The 15,011-nt window shown below is 40.2% G+C and overlaps 1 protein-coding gene and 1 long non-coding RNA gene across 3 annotated transcripts; one reads left to right on the forward strand and one right to left on the reverse strand.

The window, feature by feature from the left end:
- The first annotated feature begins 1,404 nt into the window (after positions 1-1,404).
- On the forward strand, positions 1,405-10,335 carry LOC130174261 (soluble guanylate cyclase gcy-37). 2 transcript variants are annotated; one of them, XM_056383930.1, is made up of 8 exons: positions 1,405-1,600; positions 2,486-3,620; positions 5,867-6,001; positions 6,890-7,064; positions 7,284-7,382; positions 7,668-7,759; positions 8,035-8,175; positions 9,924-10,335. In XM_056383930.1, exons 1-8 carry the CDS (start codon positions 1,458-1,460, stop codon positions 10,188-10,190), a joined length of 2,187 nt encoding a protein of 728 aa, XP_056239905.1. In that variant the 5' UTR covers positions 1,405-1,457; the 3' UTR covers positions 10,191-10,335. The 2 variants fall into 2 exon arrangements, with proteins under 2 accessions (XP_056239905.1, XP_056239906.1); XM_056383931.1 differs by having other exon boundaries at positions 9,988-10,067.
- LOC130174262 (uncharacterized) lies at positions 7,241-11,935 on the reverse strand. The gene is made up of 3 exons (XR_008828567.1): positions 11,722-11,935; positions 11,221-11,318; positions 7,241-7,378 (listed from the first exon to the last, which is right to left on the reverse strand). It is a non-coding gene; the product is annotated as an uncharacterized LOC130174262 (long non-coding RNA).
- Positions 11,936-15,011: the final 3,076 nt, after the last annotated feature.

A 15,011-nucleotide genomic window follows, 5' to 3' on the forward strand; every position in this document is an offset into this window, starting at 1 on the left:
TAGTGAAACATTTAATATTGTTGACGTTTCAGTTTGGGGTTGTTCAGCATTACAGGTTATTGTTAACCTCGGACTCATTGCTAGACCATTGCTTGACTTTTTCCGGAGCGTTTAACTGCAGCTCTTATAGCGCATGGAATTTGCTCAGTTGTCATGACGACCGTGAGATCCGATTGAAAGCTTGGAAAATGCTGAAAATAAGATTTTGCTTTTTTTCTTTATAATTAATGTACTGTTTCGATGTCAGAAATTAACTCTCACTTTGATTCCATTCGCTGTAGATGAAGTGTGGAGAATTTTATTTCCTTCTTAAACTGGCCCATGCAGCCAGCTCCTTCTCGTCAAGTCACGTATTTATTCTGAAGGCCAGTGTCTTAGTTCTGTTGGTTAACTTTACACTAGTGCATTTGTACCGGGCTAGTAGCAACAGCGGTAGTTATAGTAGATGATGACATCGCAGCAGTCACAACAGGACACACTTCCATGTCTGGGTATCCCGGGATAAGGAGACGAAGTTTTTTGGAGCGAAATACAAAGTCCAAACTGAGGGCACGGGCAAACAATTTTCAGTTCATAATTTTCTTAACATTCCCAGAACGTTTATTGAGCTCCACTCACCTATCCCTGGAAATGTCCTCCACTCAAAGAAAAATATAAAACAAAAAGAGTTTTAATATTTCTGCTCATAAACCGAAGATTTAAAAATATTGAATGCATATCTTTTTCTCTTAGATTTTTCCATGAAGAAAAACATATATTTGAATATATTCAATTAATTTACAATTAAATGAAAATATCTGGTGTGAATATCTTCCAAACATTTACAACTTTCAAACAGACGTTTGTGAATCACTTTTCCATTTGTGAAGTGAAAAAGCATTTGTGGATCTACATTCTGAGGGGATGAAAGCAGGGTGCTGGATTGTAAACACTGTGGTGATGAAGAATATACATTGTAAATAGACCACATTTCATACCCATTCAACCTGTAAAGAGATAACTGGTGTCATTTGTTTTACTATTGAGTTTATTGTAAACATTCAGTCCCAGCAGCTAGCTTGCTGACTGGGCGCATGTCCCACTGGAGGCAAGTTGAAAACTGTATAAAATATTTTGGGGAGCCCTGTCTTTACAGGTGAGTCAAATGTCATGCTGTTCAGTGGTTTTAAACTGCATTTGATTTATTTATGAAGTGAGAGTCAGTTATAAAAAGTTACTGATTTGTGTTATCAGTGTTTTCAGGCAGCGAATTGGCCGATTTCCTGGCCTATTATAATTAAATAATCGACACTTAAAAAGTTTTATTTTGAAGTTTTTAACCGGAAGTTGAGAGGACGTTGCCGCTGACTTGTTACTTCCACAAACGGGACATCTGTTCAGTGCGGTCCTGCCGCCGCAGTGACTCTGTCCTGTGGGGCCACCGTCTGAGGTAATCCACTAACTGCAGCACGAGTCTCATGTCATCGCTGGACTTGATGAAAAAAGAGTGTTTCGCATCTGGGACCCGGTCCTCGGCTTCTCTCAAAAGAAGGTTCATAAAGAAGAGGAGGGTCGCTCCGGGGGGGCAGCAGGATGCAGACAGCGATTGTCAGCTGTGCAGGTGAAACACACACACACAACTCTCCCACAAAGTTTGAATTAAAGGGTTAAACCTCAGTAACTGGTTCAGCTGTTGGTTGAGCTTTGATTTGTCTCAGTAGTGAGACCAGGATGGTTTAGATAGACACAGACACCCTCCTCGTGTCAGGATCACATCCTTCTTTTCACACCGCCACCACTGACACCATTATTTTAATTTGGCTGACAAATGATCACTGGTGTCAAATGCACATTTATTGTAATTGTTAACTGTGTTTATTTTGTCGTTTTTTTATTTTGTTATTTCCAAAAGGCTAATGCACTGATTCTGAAAAAATATTCTTCTTTACATGCATTACGATTAATAATTGCAATTCAGACCCATAAAGTGAGATTTCCATGTCTTTTTTGATTATAAAGCAGGTCTAGATTCTATATTGATACTGTAAAAGCATCAAAGCGCTTAGTCCACAGAGAAATGCACACTGCCTGTATTCAGAAACTGAGATTTAAAATGAGCCGTCAGGACTTCTGTAACTTTGTGATGTCACAAGGTAGCAGTCACTGCTCTCAACCATGCCCCAAGCCCCACCCACCGTCCAACGTTGCACGATTTGGTTTCTCTAAGTGTTTACCTGAAATCTGCTATATTTTTATTTGATAACTCAGAAAACAATCAGTCAATCAGAAGAGAGGCTCTGATCTGCATCTCACATTTTCTTTTTGTAACTTTCCACAACCAACAATTCAGCACACATGTCCACTTCATACAGCAGTTTACCTGGCCAGGTGTGGAGGTGAGAAAAAATACAGTTTTGCCTTTAGACATGTTTGAATTGGTTGATATGGAGCCTACTGAACCCTTAGCCCCCCTTCAGTAACTCACAGCTGTGTTCCTGTGTTGCAGGTGCTCCATATTTTCTCTGACCGGTAGCAGTCGCTCTGTTCGTCGAATTCTGACCGCCTGCCTCCTCTCTTTCCTGGCGCTGCTCGGCTCTGTGTCCATTGACCTCAGTTCCAACTTTGAATTGCTGCACACTACGGAGGCTGCCTATGATGAGTTGACTTCATGCAGGACGATCACTATCCTGCAACTCGTCAGTAAGCTTCAGAAGATGAGACATTTATTTGCCAAACACACAGGCAACGAGACATTGGAAGCTAGTTTCTCAGAGGTTGTGTTTCCTGTGTTTGGTCATCTCTGTGGGGAAATGGCAGCTCAGAGTAACAGCTATGGGCTCCCTTGCAGTGTTGAGTTGACTGGATTTTGCCAGGAGGTGAGGAGAAGCGTTCAAGGATTTCTAAATGCTTCCCTGGATACAAACAGCACAAGTGCTTCAGCTCTCTCCTTGGTCATTGGAAGACTTCTTGACCTCTGGGGTACGGTAGAAGATACTGTCGTCAAAGTCAAACAGAATGCTAATTGGAGAGATGTTCTGTCCGCAAGACTTCTGGTAACATTCATAGAGCTCAACCACCAGTTGATGGACTTCCCCCACATAGCAACTCATACGGACTTCCAGTGCAAGTGGACTTACATACTAAGCTACCTCGGCTTTGTCAAGATTATGACAGATCAACTGAATGACTGCTGGTTAGAGAACATAGACCTCAAGTTGAACTTCAGCCAGGATTTAAGACATTCTTATATTCTTGACACAAGATTGTGGCAAATCTCTGGAGCAGGATCAGCGCTTCTGTCCGGGTCTCACATTGGGATTCAAGCTCTGACAAACACTCAGAAGTGCTTGTTCGATAGTGCAGTGCCGGCTCTCAGGTTGGCGTCTCGATCTGTGTCTTCGGGCCTCAGTATGAGGATCTGCCTGCTGTTCATTGCCTGCCTCATCTACCCGGTGGTCATGTTCTCTTTCAAGCAGATGACCGAGTGGATACAGAACTACGCTCAGAGCTTGAAGGAGAAGACTGAGGACCTGAAGCGCCAGAGGCAGCTGGCGGAAGATCTGCTGCATCAAATGCTGCCGAAGTCAGTCGCCAAGCAGCTCCGCCAACGTAAACATGTTGAGGCTGAGAGTTATGAAATGGTTGGTACAAGTTATTTTGGAAACATCAAATTTCACTTAAATTATTTATCAAAAACAGCTTCAAAATAAATTTGCGAGGAGAAACTCAGTATGCAGCTGAAAAGTTACGTTTCATTGTGCATTAATTTCTAGATTCAATAGTTATTTAAAAGACAGTAAAACTAGTTTGCTGATTAGTAAACGTCCTGTTACCAGGCATCATTCATCATGAGGGGAAAGTTCCTCCTACAGAAGCTCAACAAGAGCTTGGGGCGACATGCTCTCTTAGATTCATGATGGATCAACAGAAATAAGTGACAAAATCAAAAAAGACTTGCAACCCGACATTGACTTTCACACCAATAACTTTACTTGGATTTTAGCCCTTTGACTTGAATGACTTGACATTCCCCTCCAGATGCAGAATTAAAAATGATGTCATGAGGATCCAGACCAGTAAACAGGCCATAGCTGAGACTTCACATTATTACATTTGGCTCTAAAGCAGACATATCTGATCAGTAGAAAAGCATTTAGAAAAGCACTTTGATTAAAAATTTTAAATGGCATTAATTTGAAGGGTGTGTAATGTCTTATTTAGGACTTGAAACACAAATTTTAGGACTTGGATTTGACTTGAGAGTTGTTGGTCTGAACTTTAGACTTGTTTAAGAACATGTTAGTTTTGACTCGGGACTTGACTTGTTGGTCTTGACTTTGGGATTTGTTGCTCTTGGCTCAGGACTTCACTTGGGACTGATTGGTCTTGAAAACTGATATTCATTGATATTGACACATGTCCATCTGAAGGGACGTGCACATGTAAAAAGTGAGAAGCTGACTTTGAGGTAAACTGGTAATTCAACATATTACCAGTTTATTACCTTTAATGCTTTTTCTGGTCAGTGTTAAAACTTTCAAACCTTAAAGACAAATGGTCGTAATGAAGACAGATAAAACAACAGCCTTTCCCTTCTCGTTCCTCCCCATTCACTTTTAACATTAACCCAAACAAATTCACAGCTTATAATGTTGCATGGGGTTGTGGGGCGCTGCTGCGAAGAGGCTACCTCTGCAAGATCCGCAAACATGCTGAATGAATGTGTGTGTTTGCTGCCTTTGTTGCTATTGTTGGCGTAATTACCTATAATTGCCCTGTTCCATATTCATCAGAAGATAAAACAAGTTATGCGGGTGAAAATTGCGTCTGGCTTATTGAAGAGGGTTGAAGCAGCTGTACCAAAAGCACTCTGCACAGAGGGGGGCTGCTGGTGAATAGGACTGTGGCTCATTTTTAAACTGATTCGGAGCTGCAGAGTATTCTGGAAAGAAAATCTAAGACCTCCCAACAGCCTCCCTGATATTGGTGTCTAGGACTGACGATCATGGAAGTCAGAGGTACAGACACAGGCACATAGCTCTCACATCAGTAAAAATCCTCCTTATCAAAGACGCCAGGTCCAGTGTACCCTGCCTCTTTATGTGGGGGTTACTCTCATTTATCTCTATCTGATTATATCATTTAAAAATACATTTAAGGTGAAAATATCAATTCTTCAATTCAATTTTTCAGTGTTTGGTCTGAACCAGTCACATATTGTATATCCGACTCTAAATTCCTCAAAGGTGGAACAGATGTTCACATTTATGAGAAGGATTGCATTATTGCATGTGTTACTCAGTTCATTACTTTGACCTGTATTAATAATAATACTCTCTAAAACTATTGTTTGTTATTATGAATGAACAGTGTGGTTGATCTGACTGTTTAAACAAAACCTTTTACACTGAAAGAGGATAAAAAATAATCAGCAACTGATTGACATATTTAAGCTGATTTATAAAAATATAAACTTATATAATTTATAACCAACTTATAAATATTATATTAGTGCTATGATGATAATTGCTTAATGATATTACATTATTTAATTTGTAATAATTAACATGTTACACAAACACGTTACAAAACTTGACTTGTTTCTATGTGATTTATTGAATCTCATACAGATATTTGAATATATGAAAATATTTTCCCTCAAACGTGAGAAGGTTTGGACGGATCATTAAAACTACTTTATCATTGATAAAGATAAAAGAGATCAATTTTTGGACACATTCTGACCAATCACCACGATATGACTGAACTATAATGAAGCCAGATAATTAGTTGATATTTGTACAATGGTGGAAAGTAAAATAAACGGAGTGTTATTGCCCAGTACCTTCGCACACTGATGGAGTCTCTTCTCTCCTTGTTGTTCCAGGTGACCATTTTTTTCTCAGACATCGTGGGCTTCACCTCCATCTCTGCGTCCTGCACTCCTCTGCAAGTGGTGGAGATGCTCAACAACCTCTACATGTGTTTTGATACACGCATCGAATCCTATGATGTGTACAAGGTAAAGAAATGTCCACACACTGTTCACTTACTCTCACACTCAGCTCCTCTTTTCTTTAACATTTTACAGATGCCTTCAGTTCCTTTCTTTCTGTTCCCTGAGCCATGTGAACATCTCAGAAACACAAGAATATATCCCAAATTGCTGAACTATTCTGTTGTATTTATGTTCTGTTTTGTCTGAATGTAACACAGTTTGATTCATATGGACAAATAAAGAGGTGGTAGACGGTTAGTACACACACATCCTCTATTCAAGCAATCAACGAAGTGCAGCTCAGTCCTCAGTTAAACTTTGTTCCAAACCTGCGGCCGACAATGAGCAGATGGTTGTTCCTCAGACTGCTAATTAGTCTGATAGGCTGCAGCTGAGGCTGCGTAGTTCTCCACCTGCAGCCAGCACCGACCGCACATCTCTCCACCACAGCGATGAACTGCAGCACACACTAACAGTGGTGGAGGAAGCACTCAAAGGCTTTGCTGAAATAAAAGTCAGCCCCTGTGGATTATATTATTATCTATGACATTATTTGATTTTTCATACTGATGCATCAGTGATCTAATACAAAATTATAGGCAGTTTGTAATTACAGAATAATTTAAGTGTATTGGGACTAATTAAGGTATAACTGTGTTTGTTTACTGTCTAATAAAGAACATTATTTCTAGTTTTGTTTCTAGTTAAGTAGGCTTGTTACATCCTATCAGTGAACTGTAAAGTATGACAATATATTTTCTGTTTTTTTTTTAATTTTCTGCTAACTTTTTTAATGTTAAATCTTAATTTTAAAGCTAGGTTGTTAAATAAAAGCAGTGGAGTAAAAAGTACAAAATCTATCTATCCATCTATCTAATCTATGAGCTAAATTTGACCAAACTATCAAACCAGGTGGAGACGATTGGGGATGCATACATGGTAGTGAGTGGTCTACCTGAGAGAAACGGGGACAGACATGCTGATGAGATTGCCAAGATGGCGCTGGATCTGGTAGCAGCCGTTAGACAGGTCTCCATCCCTCACATGCCCAACCAGAGACTTCAGCTCCGAGCCGGCATCCACACAGGTGAGAGGATCTCGCAGTGAGATGAAGCAGGTGAGGTCTGTACTGTCAACACAAAGTGATCACATGTGCAGGGATTGATAGGGCGAGTGACCCGGTGATACCTTGGTCGTCAGGCGTGCTGTAAGTTTGTGATGTCACAACAAAGCAGACATGTCCCAAGCCAAGCCGAACCAGGTCGAGGCATGAAGTGAAGCACAGCTCTCTGTTTCCTCACTCTAGGTCCATGTGTGGCGGGAATAGTGGGCCACAAGATGCCAAGATACTGTTTGTTTGGAGATACTGTCAACACAGCCTCTAGAATGGAGTCCACCAGCCTGCGTATGTGCACATAGATACACAATACACAAATATGTACATTTGTTTGCTTGCATTGCCACACACCTCACACAAACACAATTATAGTGGAAACTAAGTATTTACGTCTGCATTCATATAGGAGTTGAACATATCTGACTCCCAGCAGCCCCCATGTGGTAGAATCCAAAGAAAATAAAGTGTCACACATGAGGGCTTTAACTAGATATTGGTCCGTTATTTCATACAAAATCAGTTTGAATGTGGAAAACAGGAATAGTGTTAACATCCATCCTCATTGTACGTCAGCTCAGAAAATCCACACCAGCTCAGAAACCTACTTGGCTCTGATCAAAGACAACGCCTACGAGCTGCAGCTTCGTGGAGAGATTGAAGTTAAGGTAAAAGATAAGTTAAGTTTTTGTGTTTCTTAGGTTTGTTGTTACTTCAAGGAAGCCAAATTATTTTTAATGTAATTTTATGAGGTTAATATAAGATTTATTTATTTATTATAAATGTAAAATCACCAAGTTCAGTCACGATTTTCATGTGTGACTTCATGTCTTAGCACAGTCACTTTATATTTACAAAACCAAATCTCAACAATAAATATATCCTATGACTCAGTCCAAACACTGTCCACTCACTATCTGTGTGTCTTTCCTTCTCCTGCCAGGGTAAAGGACGACTGAACACATACTGGCTGATTGGCCATAAGAACTACAGTGTGCAGAATGACAGTCTGGTTTGCCACTGGAATCCCAATATGGCCAGAAAGAAGAAGACAGTGGCAGGCAGCGAGGTCTCTGTGGGCACTGTGAGTTGAACTGGTTCAGTTTTCCAAATGTTTTCCATTAGAGGAGCCATATTTCCCGTCAGAACGTGTGTCCCTGTCCTGTAGCTGTTGTGCTCCATATTTTACAGTTCCGGCTTAAATTCCTCTTTTTATTTGCTTTCTGTGCTTCAAACACTGTCCGCCTGTTGTGGGTTTACCCTTCTTGTACAAAGGCAATAAATGCATTGATTTTTGTTTTGGTTTGCTTTTTTTTTTTTTTTTCCTACTGTGAATACTTTAGTCCAGTTTTCTTTCTATGTTTTATTTCAACCGTATAAGTATGTTAATTTCCATGTCTTCTGTAAATTCAATATTTTTTCTTCTGTCTTAAGTTGTCCACTGAGGTGAGTGTTTCCATGTCATGAACACTGAAGTCTATCCCATCACTACAATCAATCTAAGCCAGCACTGTTTACAAGTATGAAGCAGAAAATTGTGCAAAAGCTGAAGTTAGTTTCTAAAGTGTTCAAAGTTGGGATCATTAGCTGAGGATCATTATGCCACCGAACCATTTTACTTCAATCTGACCTGCTTTGGTTTATTTTACCTGCTGTGTACTTACAGTATAGCATATAGCTTAGCCATCTCCTGGAACCTGGACATGTATGAATAGACATAAAATTCACAAAAAGTTTTGGCAGGTATGTTGAAAACACACACTGACCAGATGGTAGAAAATCTTCTTTTTGACTTATAATATGGCTGAAGAACTATGGGGATGTTTTTCCTCTCTCAACTCTGATACCTCAAGTCAAGATATCTGCTGATACTAGTGCTCACTTCTTTCCATATTTAAAGGTCCCATGTTGTATAAAGTTAGATTTCCATGTCTTTTTTGATTATTTTTTTTGATTATATCAAAGCAGGTCTAGGTTCTCTATGAATACTGTGAAAGTATCAAGTCCGTGGACAAATTGCACACAGCCTGCATTCAGAAACTGAACCTTAAAACAAGCCGTCAGGACTTCCATAACTTTGAAAAGAGGCTCAGAGCCTCCTCTCTTCTGATTGGCTCACCGACCCGTTGTGACTAGAGCTCAAGAGAGAAGCAGAGAGGAGATGTTAAACTACATTAAGATGGTTTTTGGTTCTTAAAACCACAAATATATCTTCTTATGGATCAACACTTCAAATAAAATAAACAGAAAAGTGTAAAATGTGGGACCTTTAAAATCTTTGTACAGATACGTCATTGAGATTCTTTTATATAAGGCAACATGAGGACAGGCGTTTCTGTGGCACTAAAAACTGAATAAATGTAACTGATAGCAGAAGGTCTGAATTTTACAATGATTAAATAACTGTATTTAATATGGATCGGTCATATGACACAATCCACTTACTATGGTCAGTATCAGTGCCAATGTAAATCAAGTACATTCCTACCACAAAGTAACAAAAGATATAGAAATACTGTATATTTGATTCATTAGTATTGATACTGCAGCTTCTTTTCTGCACCTAATAAGTTGATTAGCTAGCCTGGAAGGCTGCATGCCTTTGTGATAGATTAAAGAATTTGTTCCCAAATAATTTTTTGTCATTGACCAGAGACTCCACTTTGCCGTGACACCAAGCAGGTTTCTGGTCTGCCTCTAAAGACGTTTCCCACCAGCCTTCAATCTTTGTGTTTTTGATAGTCATATGAAATTGAAGGAAGATTTAATTTAACGTTATCTATATCTATGTATATGTCATGAATTTGCCTCACATTTGTACGTCTGTGCCAGTCATCAGTGACAGTGCAGAGCCACAGTGAGAACGCCACCACCCCAGTCTCCCTTCCCTCCTCAGTGTTGAACCAAACTCCACCACGGCCTCGGACAGACATTCCTGGCCTGAGCGTGGCAGCTCTGAGGGAGCCCTACAGCGGCAGCTACGGTACCCTGGGCTCCATGATCGGGGGGCTGCAGGGAGATGAGAGTCCTCTCCTCAGCCAGCACAGGAGCAGCACTGGGCACAAACCTCACCTGCTGCCTGGCTCCAGCCCCATGTAACCAGCTCAGGACTTCAGTGACCATGAAAGCATCAGTCAACCTTGGAGAGTGATGGAGATATTTAGTTTGTAATCTCTAGTAGCTGCTGAATAATACAAAAACTGTAATTGTGAAATATTTGTTTCAAACTAAAAGAGTCACCTGATCTTAAAGCAACAGTATGGATTTTTTTTTTTAATGTAAAATGTTTTAGTTGAAATATTCTCCAAAACATATCTTAATGTGGAGAGGTGCTGTCAAAGACTTCTGTGAACATCCTGCAGCGCAGAGACGTTTCTGATGAGCCTTGGCCTTAACCAATCAGAGAAGGCCAAAGTCAGGGGTGGGATCTCACAGCTCAATACGTACATCAATCAATACGTGAACGCCCTTCTGGTCTACTACTCGTTTTGCACCAAGGCTTCAAGCTAGCATTAGCTGCTGGAAGACATCACTATATCTGACTCACAGGTTAGCCAGCTCCTGGTTCCTGCACACAACAAGGATGTAGGTGGAGGGTCAGTGCTGATTTGAGATCCAGAACTTGCATACTGTAGTTTTAAAGCTGATATAATAGTTTAATGTTTACGATAGTAGTAGTGTTTTTTTTCTGCAGTATGTATGTTTCTATATTTTGATGTACTGTACCACTTTTCAAAACTGGTCTCAAACTTGTGGAGCCCGCTGTTTATATAATATGTCTGTTTGTATGTATTCAGTTTCCTTTTTTTCTTTGTGAAGCACTGTGTCTGAAATGTGAAGTTTAAATAAAGTTTACTTACTTCTTTTCTTCTCTTATTTACTTTATAAGATTGTGACTTTTGACTAACTGATATTTTTAATAGCAATAGATATTTTTCCCAGGAGTTGGTGAGGACCAAAAACAGAGTTAAAAGACACTGAATATTGAATTTACACAAACACCACTCATGATAATGGTAGCCTACTTCATAAATGCTGGATGTGGAAATAAGGAGCTTTTTAGCCTGTGCATATTCTCATTTGTCCAGATCACAGTATAGACAATATCTGTTATGTGCAGGTATAATACCTCAAGGTGTTACTGTAATGTGGTTGTTGATTGATGAGGCCAGATGCAGAAGGAAAGGCAGGTCCATCATTGGTGATGGTTAGACTGGAATTCTGGTCCTGATAAAGACAAACGTGATAGGACAATTCATTTAGATCATACAAGCTCTTTACACTCAAACATGTTTTGTGTGTGTGTGTGTGTGTGTGTGTGTGTATATGTATATATACATATACAATAAATTGTGATGATAGATATGAATATGCAAAAGTAAATACACGTCTATTCACTCGGTCTACTGGGTCCATACAATCTCAAGTTACAGTCATCAGTTACAAAATGAGCCTAAAGTTACTGACGTCACTAGCTGGACAACAGCCGAGAGCAACAGACAGTCCTACTAACCGCTGAAACGTCTGTCGACAACGTCAATATCACCACCTGAAATGTTTGTCGGTACGGTTTGTCAGTAGTTGCACTGATTATACTTTTAGCTAAAAAGCCAACAATGATGCTACTCACCGGGCTAACAGGAAAGTTGCGAGCTCGGCATCAAACCGCATCTCTTTACTCTCAGGAGCTGTCTCCGGCGGTGAAAAACCACATCAAGAGTTACTCGTGTTGCTTCTTTTCTTCGCCGTTGAACGTGGTTTATTGTCGGGAGCGGTTCTGTGAGATACAAATACATATCGCCTTTTAGGAGGTTCAGCCATTCCTGTGTTCCTGTGATGCTAACTTCGAGCGCTGCCGGAAGTTGTTCTTCTTCGTGGGACTGAAGGCAGACTTGACGCGCCACTGACTCACACAGCGTCTAGTGTCACAAAGTGGTATTACAACACAGGACAGGTCATTTCAGTAGATAACTGAAATACAACAGATGGAGATCATGACATCACTGCGTCTCCTTCACACACTGTTGATAGTGTTGATTCATTTTTTGAACATTTTAAACTAAAGTCCTGGCCACATCTTATATTGCACCTTTACAGCACAACCACCAACACTGACATTTAAAACTAAAGCTACATGTATTTTGCCAACACTTAAGTTAAAACTAAGACATTGAGCTTAACTGATATTGACACATTCGATGCATACAAAACATTTTGATTTGCTTTGACAGTATATAAATCTATGCTTGGAATATAAAATACAATCATGCTTTACCTTATACTTACATTCAATTTGTAACTTACAAACATTTGTATTTGCCCATTTTGCATGTTGCACTGTTCACATGAAGCATCAAGATATAGCCCTTTGTGGAACCACTTTCCTGGGAAAGAAAAACCTCAGACGCTGTGGGACTCACATCCAGTACCAGGCAGTTGATTTCAGACATAACAGCCCGGGAAATTTTACTCACCGAGTATTTCACTTACTGATTGTGGACTGCTCACAGAGCCAGGTTTCAGTTGCAGCCATGTTGGTTTCTATATACACAAAGAAATCATGGTGTATTGTCCTCCCAGTCACCATATGTTGGCAGTCTTTATGTTACGACACAGCTAGGGGAAAAGGGAAACAACATAAAACCAGGTGTTATTCGTAAATCAAATTTATTGCATAACCCAGATGCTAAATAAGGAAACAAAAATACAAACAAGGTGAGAGGATAACTAAAGTAGGGGAGCAGAAGCCAACAAAGAGCCCAACTCTGCGATTCTAACAAACCCCAAAACACAAGCAGCACCCCTGTTCCTAATGTGTACAACAGTCTTTTTCTAAGGGTGTGATGCGCAATCACAATTTTAAAACTAACCCAGTCCCCAACAATCACTACCAGCATCTCAAACCAAATCACAAATTACACACACATGTTGACAAAGGCGGTAAAGAGGCGCGCTGCCTATCATGTCAGCCGCCACTAATGATGTGCTGCCCGGGTTCTTAAACTCTTTTCCTCTGAATGCTTGAACGGCTACAGCTGTGGTGAGGACTCAGGATCATTGTCGCACAAATAACCTCACACTGATGGTTTCAAACACAAATGTGTCCCCACAACCATAGCAAGACATGTATACACACATGTACACGTCCTTACAGAAGCGACACAGATTAATAAGCAGATGAACAGGCAATAAGCGAACAGACACTTTAGTGTCTGATGGAAACGTTCAATTGCCCCCTGACTCTCTGGGTGAACTTGAACAGTGAGTGACGTCAAGTTGTTTCATTAGATCCCTGATCAGTTTGTATTACTCTGGGCAACCCGAACAAAGAGAAAAACTTCACCAGTGCTTTCACGACGGTTGGGGCCGTGATTTTACTCGAGGGAATGGCTTCGGGAAACCGAGTTGCTGAACACATCACAGTCAAAAGAAACTTATTACCAGCTTTCGTGCGTGGAAAAGGGCCAACACAGTCGACAATAACGCGCTCGAGCGGCTCAGCCACAACTGGGATTGGATAGAGAGGGTTTGGTGGTATAGTCTGATTTGGTTTACCAGAGACTTGGCAGACATGACATGTTTTACAGTAGCCTACTGCCGCACGTCCCGTTTTAATCCTGGCCAGAAAAAACATCGCAGGACACGGTCGTAAATTTTAATAACCCCTAAATGGCCAGCAAGTGGATTGTCATGTGCTGTGTTTGTACACATCACAGAGATAATAAGAGCCTCTTAACGAGCTGGTTCAAACACCAAAATACAAATGAGAAACATGTTTAGTAGTACGTTATTTATTTTCTATGATTTTGGTGACAACATTGACAGTACATGATTTTAAATATGCGGACCGTGGTCACTCCGCGTCATTAACTCGCGCTTACTTTCTTTTAAACACGCAGTCTTCACGAAACTCCATCCAGGTAAACACCACTTGAAACTGGACGAAAGGGGGAAAAAAGCTACTCCAAACTAGTTATGTGCAGTGGCTTGTTACAGCAAGTAGCATCACTGGAGTGTAGCTTCATCTTCCTCTTCTGTGTTATTACCGGAAGCTCATCAACCAGTGTTAAAGATGCAAGGCGCCACCTGTTGGACTGGGGTGTGTGTATCATGCTACAGATTGGTAAATAGGACATAGACTGTATATAAAAATAAATAAATCATGAACAAGAAAATTCCTGTGCTTGGTGCGTGTACTTCACTCCTCACGTTTCACTCTGCACAAAGGACGTTACTTCCAGTTTCATTCATGCTGTTGAGACTCATCCTGACACTGACCTCAGTCACTGCAGGTGTCCCTCAAAAAGCCTTTTGAAGCCGTCACAACTGGCCAAAATAACCTCACAGATTGTTTCTAACCCAGATTTGTCCCCACAACCATAGCAAGACATATATGCACACATGTACATGTCCTTACAGAAGTTGATCTGCAATAAAGCTATACCACTATATCCCCATATAGACTAGAATAGCTTGTAAGAACCTTTATGATATACCTTACCTGTTACCTTTTTGAGACTTATTTTGAAAGCAATATGTGAGGCTACATGGGAAAGTGGTCTCAGACTTTCTGCCACCACTGTATATAAACTAACCCTATACTGAGAGGAGTTCCTAATTTTTTGTCCATCACAATTAGACTTGACAAACTATTAGGAACACTTCTCAGTACACTTAAACATTACCACAATTACAGCCTCCATACTGACCATTAAAATAAACCAACACTTTTCAAACAGATTCAGCAAATACTGAACATTATAATTCTCATGAAGGAGGATTTACTGAAAGGCCTGTTCCATTATACTGCATTAGTTTCATCCAGGTTCACCTAATACATATATATGAATTCAAATTAAAAATCAAGGAGACTTACAAATGCTAAAACAAATCAGCCCTTTATTTAAAGTTTACCCAATA

The sequence above is a fragment of the Seriola aureovittata genome, chromosome 9, assembly GCF_021018895.1.
Source record: "Seriola aureovittata isolate HTS-2021-v1 ecotype China chromosome 9, ASM2101889v1, whole genome shotgun sequence".
Taxonomy (NCBI): Eukaryota; Metazoa; Chordata; class Actinopteri; order Carangiformes; family Carangidae; genus Seriola; species Seriola aureovittata.